The 18,131-nt window shown below is 38.8% G+C and overlaps 2 protein-coding genes and 1 long non-coding RNA gene across 3 annotated transcripts; 2 read left to right on the top strand and 1 right to left on the bottom strand.

Annotated features, from left to right (window-relative positions):
• Positions 1 to 813: 813 nt before the first annotated feature.
• On the top strand, positions 814 to 2,064 carry LOC146503733 (uncharacterized). The gene is made up of 2 exons (XR_014868637.1): positions 814 to 1,443; positions 1,526 to 2,064. It is a non-coding gene; the product is annotated as an uncharacterized LOC146503733 (long non-coding RNA).
• Positions 2,065 to 10,752: 8,688 nt separating this feature from the next.
• LOC146503734 (uncharacterized) lies at positions 10,753 to 12,376 on the top strand (the record flags this gene model as incomplete). Its single annotated transcript, XM_085131218.1, has 1 exon — positions 10,753 to 12,376. A coding segment is annotated over one exon (792 nt), but the record flags the coding sequence as incomplete, so codon positions are not given.
• Positions 12,365 to 17,854, bottom strand: LOC146503735 (uncharacterized). Its single transcript, XM_085131219.1, has 8 exons — positions 17,261 to 17,854; positions 15,868 to 16,080; positions 15,402 to 15,537; positions 14,391 to 14,929; positions 13,511 to 13,835; positions 13,261 to 13,460; positions 12,758 to 12,972; positions 12,365 to 12,621 (listed from the first exon to the last, which is right to left on the bottom strand). The coding sequence occupies exons 1-8, from the start codon at positions 17,563 to 17,565 to the stop codon at positions 12,365 to 12,367; spliced, it is 2,190 nt and encodes a 729-aa protein (XP_084987345.1). The 5' UTR covers positions 17,566 to 17,854.
• Between the last annotated feature and the right edge of the window lie 277 nt (positions 17,855 to 18,131).

The following is an 18,131-nucleotide window of genomic DNA, read 5'->3' on the forward strand; positions in this document are numbered from 1 at the left end:
TAAGAATGCAGATGCTCTCTCATGGCAACCTCCTGCTACAGTTACTTCAGTTGATGAACTAGGCAGGCTCTGGTACGTCTCTCCCTGCCCCTTTGCAACAGGTTTTTGGTATGAAATCACTAACTGGGGTTGTTCAAGCCACTATCTCAGTCTTTCCAGGACATGCGCCATCTGACCATTGCGTTTTGCAGGAGGCTGACCCTATTATTCAGGAGTTTCTGAAGTTCTGGCATGTTATATCGTAAGGTCTCTCATCCTAGGGGAGAAGAGATGCTGCAGGTGCTGTTGCCCAAGTCACTGCAGGGCCAGGTTTTGCATCAGTTGCACCAGGAGCATGGACACCAGGGTGTTAAGAGAACCGTAGACCTGGTTTCTCAGCTGTGCTACTGGCTGGGGATGTACCACAACATCCAACAGTGGTGCCAGGAGTGTGAGCAATGCCAGCTAGCTAAAGATGTCCAAATCTATCCTAACGATTATATGGGCCATTTGCTTGCATCCCGACCCAATCAGATCCTTGCAGTTGACTTTACTGTACTGGAGCCATTATGCAATGGGTTGAAAATGTTCTTGTTATGACAGATGTGTTTTCCAAATATACCCAGGCCATTCCAACCCATGATCAATGGGCACTGGCAGAGGTGTTGGTGAAGGAGTGGTTCTGCAGATTTGGTGTGCCGGGGCATATCCATTCCGATAAAGGTAGAAACTTTGAGACCAATTTGGTTCAGGAGCTTTGGCAAATGTATGGTATTGAGAAGATAGCAGACAGCAAGGTGGAAGGGGTGACTACCTGTCCTCCCAGTGCTCCAATCCAAATATTGGAAACTGCACTTGTAGAAGAACCTATGCAAGGTGGTGAGTAGCTTTTATTGGTTTCTGAGCCTACTCCGGCCCCAAGCAATTCCCAACAAAGACAGGAGACCCCCTAGCCCCTGTGAGCCAGAACCCTCAACGTCCTCTGTGGTGCAGGTTTGCACTGATCAGCTGCCAGTTACAGCCGGTGTTCATAATAATATAGCCCCTTTACGTAGGACTACTCATGCTAATGCTGGGACTCACTCGAATATGCATCATTTGCCCCAGACAGCAGGAAGTAGAGCAATAGGGGCTGTGAACTCCCAGGCACCTGTGCCTAATACAGCTACCCTGTTTAGACTTTGGCAGTGAGTGTCAATCGTCGGGGCAATGATTCAAATCCCGGGGATAGATTGTAGTGGGTAGGATTTTACATGATGTCCATGAATGCAGCACTAACATCCACACCTTCCCAGCTGATAATTAGAGGTCTTATAAGAAACAGTTGTGCTTCATTACCACAGGGATGCATTTGGCATTCTTTTCCCATCCAAGGTGGCCAAGAGCGTTAAGCGGCTAAGCACTGCAGAGCGGTTTGATTTCTTCAGGCAATCTGCTCATTTTAGTATTGCCCTTTAGAGAGTAGTAAGTGGGACTGTTGCGTTTGTTATTATGTGGCATATAGTAGGGTGGACTTTGACGACTGCTTCCCTCTGTTTTATTACAGGATTGTGCCACACTGCTGCTGTCTTGTACAGTTGTCATTTTACAAACATGTATGCACTGGCCTTGACTGACTCCTGGTTTTATGGTCTTTTACTCTGAATTGTTTGATATATTTTAATCATGCTTTTTGTAAAGAACTGTACCTTAGGGTATATTTGTTTCATTTATCTCTTTTACCGATTTGTGTTGTTGCTTTAGTGGAGGTGCGGCCGCTTGTCATGGGGCTAGGCACGTAAGGTGGAATTCCCCAGGTTCATCCACCCATGGGTATTCTGCTGTTTCAGCTCCTGTGACTGAGAGACTGATTTATCTTCCTTGGGAGAGGAAATGCCCATGGTTCAATGGTAAGACTGTTATAGGCATTGCCGAGTGGGTGGAAGAGGTGCAGGCCTGTTTGAGGGTACGACATCTTTCACCAAGCCCTTTTCATCTATGATCATCTAGAATGCGAGCCCAGAGAAGAGATTAAATATTGGCTTCCACAGGAGAAAGACGATCACGAAAAGATTTTGACTGTTTTACAGGAACTGTATGGGTGTTTCTAAGTCATGCTTTTCTGCAGGAGGAGTTCTTTTCAAGATGACATCAAATTTAATTGTTCCGTATTTTGGGGATGAAATTTGATCTCGCTTGGAGATGCCAATCACACTGTGGTGAATGGTGATGGCAGGAGTGGACAAAATGTAGTCCACAAAGCTACACTTTGGGCTGAGGGTTGTTGTTACCTGTGTGGGGAGGGACAAAGAAGCGCTCACTAAGGGTTCTGTTCACCTGACCTGTAAATTGTGGATTTCTTACTAAAGGCAAGGTTCATTTTTTTTTTTTTAAATAATAACTTGATGCACTTGATTTCAAATAAAGATTTTGTTTTAAAAGCTAATGTTGCTCATAAATTCTTGTCCTCTGAACACCAGATCGGTTTAACAAAGGTGGTGGCAGCGTAACCTGTTTAATTCTCAGTCATCCAGGTCATAGTCGTCTTAGACTTGAAAAGAATGTGAATGGGCTGTTTTGTTTTTTGTTTTTATAAAGATGTTTTACTGAAGAAGTCCAGTCGCCTTCTTCTCAAGCTCTTAAGAATAAATAAAAATCCAAGTTTTGGATTTTGTCTTTAACACTGTGGAGGAGAAAAGGATGGATGATCTGAGGATCTTCCTTATTTTAAATTTGAAAGAAACCCCTGTCTTCAGTTCCAGTTTCTTCAGTGCATGTCTGAAAAAAGAAATGTGATCTGCTTTTGTTTTTGTGGATTTGTTTGCTTAGCAACCTTCAGTATATTCAAGAGAGCTGAATGCTAAACGCTGCACGTTTTAAATAATATGAGCCTAAGGAGCCTATTGCAGCTGCCATAGGGTGAGAGGCAGGGTGCACCCTGGAGAGGTCACCAGGGTAACAAACATTTGCACTCACATTTACTCCTATGGGCAATATAGAATAACAAATTAACCTAACCACACTAATTGCATATCTTTGGACTGTGGGAGGAAGCTGGAGTACCCAGAGCAATCTCACACAAACACAGGGGAGAACATGCACACAGAAAGGAGGGGAGTATTGAAATGTAGAATGGGAGGGAGAGCCTTCAGTTTCCAGGCCCCTCTTATATGGAACCAGCTTCCAGTTTGGATTCAGGAGAAAGACACTATCTCTACTTTTAAGATTAGGCTTAAAACTTTTCTTTTTGCTAAAGCATAAAGTTAGGGCTGGACCAGGTGACCCTGAATCCTCCCTTAGTTATGCTGCAATAGATGTAGACTGCTGGGGAATTCCCATGATGCACTGTGTATTTCCATTTCAGTGGTTCTGGTTCTGCCGGAGGTTTCTTCCTGTTTAAAGGGAGTTTTTCCTTCCCACTGTCACTAAAGTGCTTGCTCATAGGGGGTCATATGATTGTTGGGGTTTTTTTTCTCTGTATGTATTATTGTAGGGTGTACCTTACAATATAAAGCACCTTGAGGTGACTGTTGTTGTGATTTGGCGCTATATAAATAAAATTGAATTGAATTGAATTGAATTGAAATAATAATGAATTACAAAATGTCGAGCCCAGAAAGGAAGTTTCTAACTTTAGAGAGATTGTTCAAATGCAATTGGTGTGTAACCTTTTGTAACCCTCAGTTACCTTCATACACTAACAAATACCAATCATATTTAGGTTGTATGTTGAGTATGTCTATTTGTCACAGCTGAAGAAGGTTTTGCCCTCCTTCTGTTGAAAGTCTGGTTATTCCACTGGTTCCAAAATTCTTTCGCAGCTATTTAAATCCAGGGCAAAAAGATATAATGATGACAGAATACACAGAGCTCATTAAATGAATCTAATAAGCAATGTCTCTCCATAAAATTGAAAAAGCAGGTGTAACATGGTAGACTAATGTGCCTGTGTTAATTCAGCTCCATATTATTGTGTGAAGTTGCACTGGGTTGGGAGTGGTTGTGTGTGTGTGTGTGTCACATTTTTGGTGAGCCAATGGCTGGAATGGGGTTGGACTAATTAGAGGCAGGTGTACTTGATTGCACTGATACACTGGTCTACTTATAGCCCACACTACAAACACTGCTGTGTCGTTTTGTCTCTCTGTGCAGGTATGTAATGTGATGAAATCACATATGTTTGGGATGGATGGGTTTTGTGCTATGAATTCTATAGTGAAAGTGTCGTTTTGTCTCTCTGTGCAGGCCAGGGCCTATTATATGCCACAGCCTAAAGGCAGCAGAGTTGCAGAGGCTGGAGTGACCACTGGCTATATGCTTGTAGGGTGGTGGGTCTCAGAGGACAACTTCTAACCCTGTTAAAGGCAACACGTGGAGTGCAACTGGCAGTGTGGCATAGCTGGCTCTGGCCTTGGGACTGTGTGTTTTTATTTGATTCATAAATGGGACACTGGACTGTTTTATCTTTTCTCTTTTTTTTTTATTTTTGTCAATAAATTCTTTTAGAATTTTATTGACTGTCATCTTTTTGCCCACGACTGAGACAGGTGGTCAGACCTAGAATCTTTCTTTGGGTGTGTTACACAATAATAGTGAAAAAAGAAATTAAACCACTTGATTTAACTATGCCCATATCACCTCAGTTCTTTGATTATCCACTGATCTGCCAGTGATAACACTAGGCATGTTTAATCCTCACCTGTAAAGCATGAAACTGATGAGAACAACCAACCAGGATGTTGCCTTGTCTACATAAGCAAGGTAGTTGATAGTCCTACTGAAAGCAGCCATGGAACACAACCCTCCATCTCACAACTATGTGGATTCCAACTACATGCCTTTAGAAAAAGGAAATAAGTGTAATCTTTGAGGGAAAACTATAACAAAGCCAAGGTTATGCACCATTTAGTGTAAATGAAAGGATGAGCTCTTTTGCTTTAGATAATCCATTTTGTTGTAGACTTAAAGTTGGGAATCAGGACTTATACTTTTTAATTTCTTTAAATGTACCTTTGAAGAAATAAAGAATTTAAGTACTTTTTCCAAATAGTTGTGATACACTCTCTACTGACTTTGTGCTATTTTATTTATTTTTATCATAATGCGCTGTGTGGCAGACAGGATGGAGGACCCAAATGCAGGACTCGTAGATGGACAGAAACTAGAACTAATATATGCATTGTTCTTCTGGGCTAAAATACACGAAGGGATAACAAGGGAATGGGACACAGAAGGAGAGCACGCCTGAGAGTAATCAAACACAACAAGACCAGGGGAAATCCAACTAGACACACTGACATGAGACACAGACTACAAAGTAAAACAGGAAATATAACACATAGACACGGACTTGACAAGGGGATACAGCTGACAGGGGAGACAGAACTACCATGGAGACAAAAACCAGAATACTAAGAACACTAACACTGAAACCAAAAGACTAGGAATGATCAATACTGACAAACTCAAAGTTCAATAAATAACACAAACTCAAAACACTGGGTCAATGACCCAGGACAGTGACACTAAGGACATGACACCAGGAACACAGGGGAGGGACAAAAACAGAACAGAAACCAATAAACTTGAAACTATAAATAACAACAAAGAAATCCCAGACTATTAATAATTCAAGATACAGAACACTGGGTCACCGACCCAGGACCGTGACAATTCTAAGTTGGTCTTTTAAACTTTTCTCATTCTAACTGATTGGGCAATGGAACACCGTATGATCGCTGACGTCTTGCATTATGTCTTCTGAAGGATCATTAATAGGGTCATTTCCTTGCATAATTCCAATTCCTTACATGCTATCTTTGGATGCGTAACCAACATGACGACAAGCTTCTATTCATATCCTACAACTTTGTTCAAGTTGTTCAATGTTGCACAAGTCAGTGGTTCAGTATCAACGTTTTGTCTGTGCCTGTAGAGCAGCGGTCCCCAACCTTTTTTGCGCCACGGACCGGTTTATGCCCGACATTATTTTCAAAGGACGGCCTTTAAGGTGTCGCGGATTAATACAACAAAATAAAAACTAGTACCGGTACCAAAAAAACCCAGAAGATTTATTCATAACACACGTGAAAAGACCCAGGAAAACCGAGTTAACGATAAAAACTATAACAAAATAACGCTGAAAACCGATAAAAACCCTGAAAACCATCCTTTTCACACCTGAGCCTCAACTCTCGCGGCCCGCTACCAAATGACTCACGGACCGGTACCGGTTCGAGGCCCGGGGGTTGGGGACCGCTGATGTAAGTATGTTGCAATTTCTTGCATTCCAAGAATTATTACATAAGACATCTGCTGTATCACAGTTGACCTCAATGTCCAGTCATGAGAAGTGGAAGCAGCAAGACAGATCTGGTCTGAGATGTGGTTCTTGTCTGGTTCCAAAAGTAGTGAATAAAAAAGTTCAGCCAACCATATAAGGATGTGTGTAAGGATAATGTATTCACTGTCAAATGACAGTATAATAAGCTCTGTTTACAATTCATGTATACGTTTGTGTTTCTTTCTTTTCCAGGCCATTGCTCATTATGCACAGCCAGCAGATAACTACAGAGGTGAAGAATCCACAAGGCAACTGTTTTAAATAAGCACTGTTATCTCTTGCTTTTAGGGAAGTTGTATGTAAATGTAAATGTATAAGGACACTATGATTGCTGCTCATTTGCATGTGTAAAAATAATCCCTATTACATCTATATAGCAAGTAGCTCATGCATCAGACTGCTCTAAATACTCTGTTTCAGACAAATTTGGCTCTGTGTGACATCAACGTGAGCAAACATTTTTAATCTGGTCATATTTGGCACGCAGCTGCACCCACCAGCTCTTCCAACTTTCTGTTCAGGCGTGGCAATCCATCAAAAGGAAGTTGGCCTGAAACTGGTCATTGTTGACAATTAAATGTGGGGAAGCACCAGTGCCCAGTATAAGGTAACCCAAGAAGGAATTTGAACTGTGAATCGTGTAAAGTTACTCTAGTGGAGTCCAAGTCCAGTATAAATAAAGTATGGAACTGCAAATCAGAACTAAAGGTTCTTGATTTTTAGGTTGGAACCCATGCAATGGACAGTACGCTTCTGAATATGGAACTTTTACCTGCTGATAATATGCAGACTCATGTCTCATGCCATTAAGACATTTAAAAACAAATACAAGAACTTTAAAAAAGATTCCTAAATTGTACAGGATGTATAGTGGAGTGAAATTACAATGGAGGTAATGTGCTCAGACTTTTTATGTGCCAGTAGCATTTTGCACAACCTGCAGATGCCTGATGGATGCATGACTAACCCCACAGTAAAGCATGTTCCAGCCTAGATGTAATAAAGGCATAGATTAAGGTCTCAAATAGCTGCCTTGATAAAATAGGCTTTATTTTGGCTTACCGTCTCAAATAAAGAAAGCTAGATCTTACAACAGCTCTAACCTGGCTTTCAAGTTTAAGATCTGCTATCCATTTTAACTCCCAGATTAGTAATGATCGGTTAATGTCCTCCTTGCCATACTCCTTTTGTCCTCTAGGGTCAAAAATGACCCCACCTCATTTGAGAGTGGGGCGACCATGGCTCACGGGGTTGGGAAGCGCATCTGTAACTGGAAGGTCACCGGTTCGATCCCTGGGCTCTCTGTCCTGGTCGTTGTGTCCTTGGGCAAGACAGTTTACCCTACCGCCTACTGGTGTTGGCCAGAGGGGCCGATGGCACGATATGGCAGCCTCGCTTCTGTCAGTCTGCCCCAGGGCAGCTGTGGCTACAACTGTAGCTTGCCTCCACCAGTGTGTGAATGTGAGAGTGAATGAATAGTGGCATTGTAAAGCACTTTGGGTGCCTTGAAAAGCGCTATATAAATCCAATCCATTATTATTATAAAGTACATAGTATAAAATCTTAATCAATTCTGTCTTACACCTTAGTTTTACTTAAAACCAGCACAACCACAAAATTTCCCTTCATTTTGCAATTTAGGGCCACCAGACCTTGTTTCCATAAAAGTATACCCTATTTTTGAGTGAAAATAAAATGAGACAATAAAATATAAAAAAATTTAGATTATTTTGACTATTTGACTAACCACAGAGTGCTATATGTTGAACTTTAATGAGAATAATCACACCTGCTGTCCTCTGGGGTCAAAAAGGACCCAATCTGGTTTGACTGATACTTAAATAATATGCAGCGGATATTTCACCCACTTTTAATTAAAGCTTAATTCAAACATTTTGACACTATTTCTTTATTCTATTTCAAATTTAAGTCTGATAAAACAGCAGTCTGGTAAAAAAGAAAAATCAAGTCATCAGTTATTGAGATTAGTTAACAACCAGAGTCGGTTGCTTTGGCAGATTATCACAGACGGGTATGTCAAAGTTAATTTAGGAAGCTATTTTAAAACCACTTCAAGTTTTTTACTGGCAGCAAATAATCACATCTGTTGTCCTCTGGAGTCAAAAATGACTCTATCTGGTTTGACTATTGATAAAGCATAAAGTACAAAATATCATCCATCTCTGTGTTTTAAGGTTTTATTCAACTTTATTCCAACTCATTACCTGACAAGTTCTGTGTTTTGGCATGGTAGGACACCAGGGCATGGGTCTTAGTGAAGGCAAACTTTCATAAGAACCAAGCCATGTCCAAATTTGACACAAGTGCAGGAGGAAGCTCAGGTTTATTCCACTGTACTGGTCCCACCATGTACAGCTTTCTTTTCAGCAGTTCCAGGCCAAGGGCATATGAAGTAAACAAGTTGTCACAGGTGGTCATTTTCTTTTGGAGACCTTCTCTAATAATAAGGGCAACTTGCGTGCCCTGACTGCAGGCCAGCAATGTGCCATCATAGTCTAGCATGTTCCATGTACAGCTGGACCTGGCATCACATACTGCCCATATTTGTATCTCATAGTTCCCCGGTTTACTTGGAATGCCTGAAGTTGCATTTGATCCATCTTTCTTCATCTCTTGTTGTCCCGCCTTGTTTGTTATTGAGTTGGCTGTAGAGCAGGTCATCTACTAATTGGATGGTTGTTGGTTCAACCTCTATGTGCTCCAGTCTGGAGTTCTTACCAAGGTGTCCTTGGGCAACTTACTGAACCCCAACTTGGTCTCTGACGCATCCATTGGCATGTAAATGTTAGAAAGCATGATACATGGTGTATAATGCTTTGAGTGCTTGAGTGAGCACTGAAGATGATTTCAAGTCATCAATACGAGACCTGGCATAGAGTATGTATTTGGGCCATGGTAGATTGTCTCTCTCTGTGACAGTGAAAGACGGCACATGAGACAGTCACGCATCGTCTGTCACTGGGAACGATAGAAGAGGGGCCGTACAAGCCAAAATTCATTCTTTCACTCTCACATACATACATTCTTCTTTCACACACATATACTTTCACTCTCACATACATATATTCTTCTTTCATGCACATGTATTGTCACTCTCACATACATATATTCTTCTTTCACACACATATATTGTCATCTCGCACACCTTTATTCTTATTTCATATCCATGTATATTCACTCTCACATAAATCCATTAATCTTCCTTTCACACACATGTATTCTATTTTTCTTAATGCTACATATTTTTATGCTGACATATATTTATTCTCCTTGCAGGTGCAGCCCTTTCTAGTCATATATATATACATACCCTTTACCTTTCAACACATATATATTTGTACTCCTATACTCATATATACATACAATCCCAGTGTTTATCCTTTACCCTTGCATACATACACTCTGACATTCACATCTGCATTTCCTAACACAGGAAGTTCATCCTTTAAGCAGGAAGTTATTCTTAAACCAGGAAATGTAATACACTTGGAGAACTTACTTGACATACCCAGACCTAAACCAGAAGAACCAAGCAATGAAGCTGTTCAAAGTCATCCTGCTTTCTTTGCTAGTATTGCAGTTAATTTGTCGAGTAAGTAGTAATGAAAATGACATTAGAACTTTTTTAAATAATGTATTAGAATGTTTGGAACAAATTCAAAGAGAAGCTACAGATTCTTTTGTTCGTCAGAGGCTCCATAGAGAACTTGGTGATCACATTCAAACCTTATCTGGAATTTTGTCCATCTCAAGATTTGTTGACGATGCAAGAAATAGAGAAGCAGTGAATACATTACGGTCCTTAAATGGATGGCTAATTTTTTTACTGACTGCTTATGAAACCAGACAAGGAACTACGTCTGAGAACAGACTTGTCTTGCTACCTCCACCTCTCATGACTTGCTCTCAAGGTCGACCGCGATACAGCATTTCAAGAGAGCAAATATCTCATTTAGTATCTCTTGGAATGAACTGGCAAAGCATTGCAACATGCTTAGGGGTTAGCTCCCGTACTCTGTACAGGCACAGAGAGGACCTTGGCATTGAGCCACTGACTTATGCAACATTATCCGATGAAAACCTGAACAGGGTTGTTAGGGAAATTCTTCAGTATACCACAAATGCAGGTGAACGATATGTGCATGGCAGCTTGAGATCACGTGGGTTACGCATCCAAAGGTGGCGTGTAAGACAAAGTCTACAAGAAATTGACCCCTTTGGACGTTCCCTCAGAAGACGCAATGCAATACGTCGACGACTGTACAGTGTTCCTTTCCCCAATCAGTTATGGTGAGAAAATTCTAACAGAAAAACAGTCCTGATTCTAAGTCTATAGCGAAATGGATTATCTAAAGCAAAATAACTCATTGTTTATTTACTCAAACTTGTGCATATCCTTGACCATGTCATAGTTTCCCCATACATAACTTATACTTATTTCATTTTTCTATAGGCATATAGATGGAAACCACAAACTTGTGAGATGGAGGATGGTGTTCCATGGCTGTGTGGATGGTTTCAGTAGAACCATCATCTACCTCGCGTGTTTAGATAACAACAGGGCATCAAGTGTTTTGTCACTGTTCATGGTTGGTGTTCAGAACTTTGGAATGCCATCCAGAGTGAGATGTGATCATGGACTAGAAAACACTGGTGTTGCCCGTTTCATGCTTTACAGGCAAGGACTGAACAGGCATAGTGTTATCACTGGCAGGTCTGTGCATAATCAAAGAATTGAGCGATTATGGGCAGAATTAAATCGAGTGGTCTCATATCATTTTGTTAATCTTTTCAATTTTATGGAGGAGCATGGTGTATTAGATTCACTTAATGAGGTCCATTTATTTTGTCTTCATTATATATATTTGCCACGTATTCAAAGAGCTGCCACAGAATTTCAGAACCAGTGGAATAACCATGGACTTTCAACACAAGGAGGGCAAACCCCTCTTCAGCTGTGGCAAAGGGGCATTATCAACAATGCAGGAATACATAACCCAAATATGAATGGTATTTGTGAAAATGACTTTGGTATTGATGAATGCATACCACTGCCAGAGCTGGAGACAAACAATAATGTCATTGTTCCATCAACTAACATTTCCATCAGTGACACCATGATGGTTACACTTCAACAGACCTTTGATCCATTTGAAGATGATGGCAATAATGGTATAGATTTATTTTGCAACCTTGTTCGTTTTCTTGAGAGACAATCCTAAAATATCAATAAGGCCTCTGGAGAAATTTCATTTACTGTAATTGTGGTTGTGCAGCTTAAAAAGAATACAGTGCCAAGACTGTTGTTAGTTGAGTATTATCAGAAGTTTAGTCACAGCTTTAAATTTCAAGAATGCTACTATCAACCTTTACATGCATGTTGACGGTTTGTATACAATTTTAAAGAATTTATGAGTTGTATTATGTGAGTGTGTTGAGATTTTACAACCATATTTTGTTTTAAAACACCTTGTTAAAAGAAAAAATAAATTTGTGCAACCACATTTTATTGAGGTTTTTGGTCATCACAATCACCAGATGTATTGTCTTGGAACAAGATGACTCAAACTGATAACATTAACATTAATACAGTCAGTAAATACATCAAACATGGATCACTGATCAAATAGAATAGAAGTGTCAGATAAACAATATTGAAGAACACCAGAGAATAAAAGCAACAAACAAGTACAAATCTAGAAAACAAAAATAATCACAATGCAATGAAAAAAAAACTGAATTGAATTATGTTAGTATATATAACTATTGTATACTTGTAGAACGGTACCCTGACAAGCAAAAAGACTTGAAGCAAATGAACATTTGTTAAAAGGTCAATGCAAAAACAGAGCCTCCAATCACAAAATAGGTGGGTGAAATATGAAATATGGCAACATAAAGTAAATTCAGCTTTGTCTCAAGTGTGTTAATTGGTCTTTTAGGTGGAACATTTTGAACCCCCCCTTAGAATTACTTAATGATTGACACTCATTAATTTAACTGAGTGCAAAGCTCAGATTAGCATACTAACCTGACCAGGAATTAAGCTATTCCAAAACCATGTGTATTACCTAATGCAAAGTCCATATTCTCCTGAAAGTCTTTGTAAGAGGTATGAAGTGGTAACTTTAAACAATTGATGCACGTGTTTGCAATGGGTAGTTTAGACATGGTTTGTGCATCAGGCTCTTGGTGAAGAAATTCAATGGACGGTTGTGGAGAGAAGCCAATTGGTGGAACAGTGTTGGCTCCAGTGGCAAAGGCAAGAATTGTCGCCAGCTTCTGTGTTCCGTCTTGATCTAAAGGAAAAGCAATACTGTCAAAAATGGCATTAAAGACAAAAAACACAGCAAGCATTTCTACTTTTAACCGATTCAATGAAAAGATGCACCGCATTATAAATTGAACGCACAATGCTTAAAACGCTAAATTTACCTTCTGCATCTGTTAGGTAGTCTCTCCAGAAACTAATGACAACTGCTTCAGCTTGCCTTTTATTGCTCCCAGCTGGAGAAAGGCGGATGGTAAAGAGGCTGTCAAGAAGGTCAGCTGTAAGCACTGAAGGTGACCAGCAGAGAAGGGTGCGAAAACTCTCTGGGTGAGCTTGGATTTTGTCCAGCACCTCAAGTGTCCGTAGTCCATCCTGAAATCTAAATGATAATCAGAATTACCTTTAAAATCACAAATCACATCAAAAATGAATGGATCCAAGAACTATAACCTAAAACATATGAATTTATATATACACAATAGTTTTTACTTCAGATTATTCACATCATCAAAAGTGTATATCCCAAATCTGCATTTTTCATGTGATGCTGTCACCTTGGAGGCATGGTATACCTACACATAAAGAAATGTCACACAAAATTCCCAGAATACAAGGCAATCAGCAAGGGTTTGAGCTACTTATTGGACAATAATAAATACATACATACCTTTCAAATGGACCACGGACTCTGTGTATTACTTGGAACATGAGAATGTCATGTATAAGCAGATCCTTGTCTTCCAGCCTCCGCAGCGGCCTCAGGCAGCCAGCATTGACTAAGTATTCCTGAAGTGGCTCAGTTGCTACTATCAGATCTTCAAAGGATTTACACTCTTTATGCATGAAAGCACTTGACAAGAACTTCATAAAAATGATTTTTTTTATTGCATTACTCCAGGGATATCAGCCTAAAATCAATACATACCAGCACTATCAAGTGCCAAGTTCATTTTGCCTTCTTCACCCTCAAACATTGGAGACAGGGGCAAAGCTTCGATCAGAAGTCTTAGAAATTCTCTTCTTGGTCCACCCAAGTCAACAGCCTCTTCAGGTACTCCCATATCGTCAGAAAACCTGACATAAATTGTGTGGCATGGATCATATGTCGCTCGTTTAAAACCTCTAATTGCTCCATCCAGGACTGTTGATCTATTAATGTTGAACTTGCATTTCTTCTGTTGGTTTACTTTTGCAGAAAGTTCCTCCAAAATATCTTTTGCTGATACCAAACAACTTGAAGTCCTGTAGGATTAAAAAAAAAGAAAAGAAAAAAAAAAGAAAAAATATTGAAAAGAACATCAGTAAAAACATTCACATACAAGGGCTACAAGGACATACAAAATTTTGTCAAAATCAGAATCAGCATACTTTATTAATCCCTAAAGGAAATTATCATAATCATAAGCAAAATGTACAAAGGAGTATATTGGTCAGTGGCTTTTTATATTGTTTATATGTTTTGGAGAACTAGAAAGCACTAGAGCAAAGAAAAATAGTTTCAATGCACAATAAGTAAATAACAATAAGTAAATTTCATTTCATTGTCAGATAGGCTCTGTTAAAAATTCGCTGCCTATTTCAAATAAAATAAAATTTGCCAGCATTACAGCATTATCATTTGACTCTGTAGACATTATTCAAAAAACTGTTTTGTTAACAGCAAATATAAATATCATATATGCATATAAATATCTGAGGATGGATTACACTCCTTCACAACACTGGTTACAGAATTGGATTGCAACAAATATGGTGTGTTTAATTGGCTACTGTAAAACATTTGTATTTGAAACTAACCTTTCGCTCTGCAGGCTTGCTAGTATAGCCTGGTTAAGTTCCTCATCATCAGAAGACATGTCAGATAGTGGAGTCATGATTGAAAGGTAGTTATCGTAGTTTACAGATTGACTGTGTGTTGATGTAGAGGGTAATGCTGAACAATGATTCTCTGGATTCCTGGTCTGGTAGGGTGAGCTTGAGGTATTTTGGCACGTCAGGACCAGAACTGGATCACTTAAAGATGCAGATGATGAGGTAGAAGGCTGACTAGTGGAAGGGTAGATTTCCAATGAAGACACTGGTAACTGGCTGAAGGAAATGTTTGTTGAAGCGCTGCTGTACTTGTGTGAGATACTGCTTTCATGGGTCAAGGCAGGAGTTTCCGTTAATAATGTTCCATTACAAACTGATGAGGCAGGAGATTGCGTCGGAGCAGAGATTGGTTGGAAGGCAGCTGTTGAACTGGCAAAACTGTCTGAAGATGATGAGCGCAGCTGCCTTGATGAAACAGGGTTTTCTTCACAGTTTTCCTCACTGCTGTAGCTTGTAATATCATCCTTAGAAATAAAATAATAATTATAATAATTCACATATATTGAATTTGAACATTAAATACCATCTATCCAACCTCTTCTGCTTATTCTTATCAGAGGTGGGGTGGTTGGAGCCTATCCCTGCTACCATAGGGTGAGAAATTTCAAGAGTTAATAGATCTTTCTCACAATTACTTTTACATACTAGGCAGACAAAATTGTAACACATCTCCTGAACAGCAGTAGTCTTACGTTCTATAATTCACAAACAGTCCAACAGAGCAGCTGTAAATTTAGTCAATACCAGAGCTTAGGATTAACATTTTAAAAAAGGAACATTAACTTGGTACTATTCTATCCAACTACAAAAGGTGAAAGGCAAGTTTAAAAAGAACAGCGATGAGAAAGTTCAAAGGTTGTTTATGCACCAATTTTTGGTCTTAATATTATTACTGTACAGTGCTATGTAGATTCATTCAAAAGTCAAATAACGTACCAAAATTGGTTTTGATGGTCTGATGTATAGGGCTTTCGATTTATAAATTTTATGTATGAGATTTGCATCCAGCTCCTGTCCTGCTCGCAGTTTGGGCGCAATCAGTCTGTTGCCACAAGCCATCAGAAACTCCAGGCTGGAAAACAGTTAAGTTGTAAAATGTTTAAAATCCAAAACAGCAAAAATGTTCCAATAACTTTTTTAGAGCTAATCTTGTTTTCCTCTTTGAGTCAGACTTAAACCAGTAGTAACAGAAGTAAACTTTATACAAATGTCAAAAAAGTATGCCAAAAATGGAGTGTTCAAGAAAGGATAACTGATTTGGTTCTTTTAGTTTAGTTTACTGATTCATGTCTACCTGTTCTCTGACTTAAATCGTTATGTAAAGCATTGAAATGCCTAGATATCGAAAAGACTACTGACAAAAGCTGTGTCACATTAGGTTTCGACTGCCAGCACAACCTACCTTACATCAATAGAAAGTTTATCTCCAAAGGCGTCCCTTATTTGTTCAGAGACAGTTTTCTGGTCCCAGGATTTTTGGAATTCAAATCCATTCAATATATGCCCTTGTTCATGTAAATGTTGTTTTGTGCGATGCTTGACAACAACACTGCTTGATGGCCGTGGAAGAAGGATGACATCTTTGTTGAAAGTATCATGATAATGTGTCTTGGCCCTATAAAACAAAACAGAAACTATATTCAGATTTATGTATCCTTTGTTTTATTTACCTATACTTAGACACTATCAGTTCCTTAAGAAAGTTGCTAATGTCACTTGGTAGTGACCAGCTTACACGTTAAACTGTTGCTAAGCTTTTATAAATAAAATAAAATGTTACACAGTTCATATAAAAAAAACAGTATCACAGCTAGCCATTTAGCCCACTTGAATATGTTTAAAGTTGCTCGTGTATGTAAGAGTTGAGTATAATAGCAAACGCAAATAACAGAAACATAATTTGAAAGAAAAAAAATGCATAAAGTAATAGCATGCTTATAAATTGCCTTTGAAAAAAATGGAAAATGGACGTAAAATAGAAGATGTTTTGGGGTTTGACCATTTTAATTCACTGAAGCTTGAATTAATATATATATATATATATATATATATATATATATATATATATATATATATATATATATATAGTACAATGAAAGAAAATCTAAATTCTAAATCTAAATTCAACTACAGTGCGGCCCCCTCAATCACAAAAGCTCAAAAAATAAACTGCATAAGGATTTTTTTTTACTGCTCTTTAAAATGAAATACGCCTACAAAGAGGCATACAAAGAAACATTTGCTATTACTTTTTACTTTGAGTAAAGAACAAAAAAGACACCAATCACATTTCTTTTTTTCTTATTTCATACACTGTAGAAACTGGACTGAAGGCATGACTTGGCATCCATGTTTATCTACCTCTACAGTGGTACAGCTATTGATCCACTCACAACACAGAGTTGGATTGATGTCTTCTAGCAAGATTAAAATTCTACCCCAAAAAATAAATAAATAAATAAATACAAAACTAAACAAAAATAACAAGAAAATTAACCCAACCTTTTATTTAGCAGGCTAATGTAGCTACCACCTCCCACATTAATAAAGAAGATTTAATATAAAGTAATCTTAAAAATCTCATCAACTTACACTCGGGTCACAAGTACAAACAGCCACTAATATTGAAATAAATGCGACGGTCTTTACTGTTTTTAATGTGGATGCTGCTGAATAAATTAGCTAGGGCTAAAATTTTATAAGGGTAACAAAGTGCGTTGCTAAATCAGCAAAGCACATTTCGTATTTTGTATTTCGCAGTTGTATAGTTAAGTGGCAAACTGTTTTGTTCTTACCTTTTCCTTGATCTGCAGTTCCAGTTGCCAAAGTATTTCTGGGTGTGATATCGCAAAGACTGCCCCACTCCAGTCGAACTCCGTGTAGCTACTTGGCTCGTTGAAGCTACCCGGGTGTTAGCTGGTCTAAAAAGTTCCCTCATCTCACTTTCCACCGTGCTGTGGGTAACACTGGGTGCAGTTGAGCCCGTCCCATCTCGATCAAGTGACGAGGACAACGATGTGACCGTTTCAGGAGATGATAAAATATTTCTTAACAACCCGACAGCTTGCTGAAGAACTCGAGTTTCTTCTACCCCCTCCATGCTGTCAGACACTTGAAAGTGACCCGCGCGTGCTTCTCAGCCAATCACAGCGGTACGGACACCCAGCCTTCCGTTTCCATTAAACTCCTTCCGTTTCCACTATACTCTTTCATTCACATACATTATTCTCTTGCATACATATATTTTCTTCAGACATGTATGCATTCTCTTCTTACATACATATATTATTTGTAAGATTAAAATGCATATTGAATGCATGTAAATGAGAGCAAAATGTAGGAATGTATAAATGAAAATATATGTATGTGAGAGTGAAAATATATGTGTGTGAGAGTGAAGATATATGTATGTGAGAGTGAAAATATATGTGTGTGAGAGTGAAAATATATGTGTGTGAAAGTGAAAATATATGTATGTGAGAGTGAAAATATATGTATGTGAGAGTGAAAATATATGTGGGTGAAAGTGAAGAACGTATGTATGTGAGAGTGAAAATATATGTATGTGAGAGTGAAAATATATGTGTGTGAAGAGTGAAAAGTATTATGTGAGAGTGAAATTGAGAGGAAAGTATGTATGTGAGAGTGAAAATATATGTATGTGAG

The sequence above is a fragment of the Neolamprologus multifasciatus genome, chromosome 14 (assembly GCF_963576455.1).
Source record: "Neolamprologus multifasciatus chromosome 14, fNeoMul1.2, whole genome shotgun sequence".
Classification (NCBI taxonomy): domain Eukaryota; kingdom Metazoa; phylum Chordata; class Actinopteri; order Cichliformes; family Cichlidae; genus Neolamprologus; species Neolamprologus multifasciatus.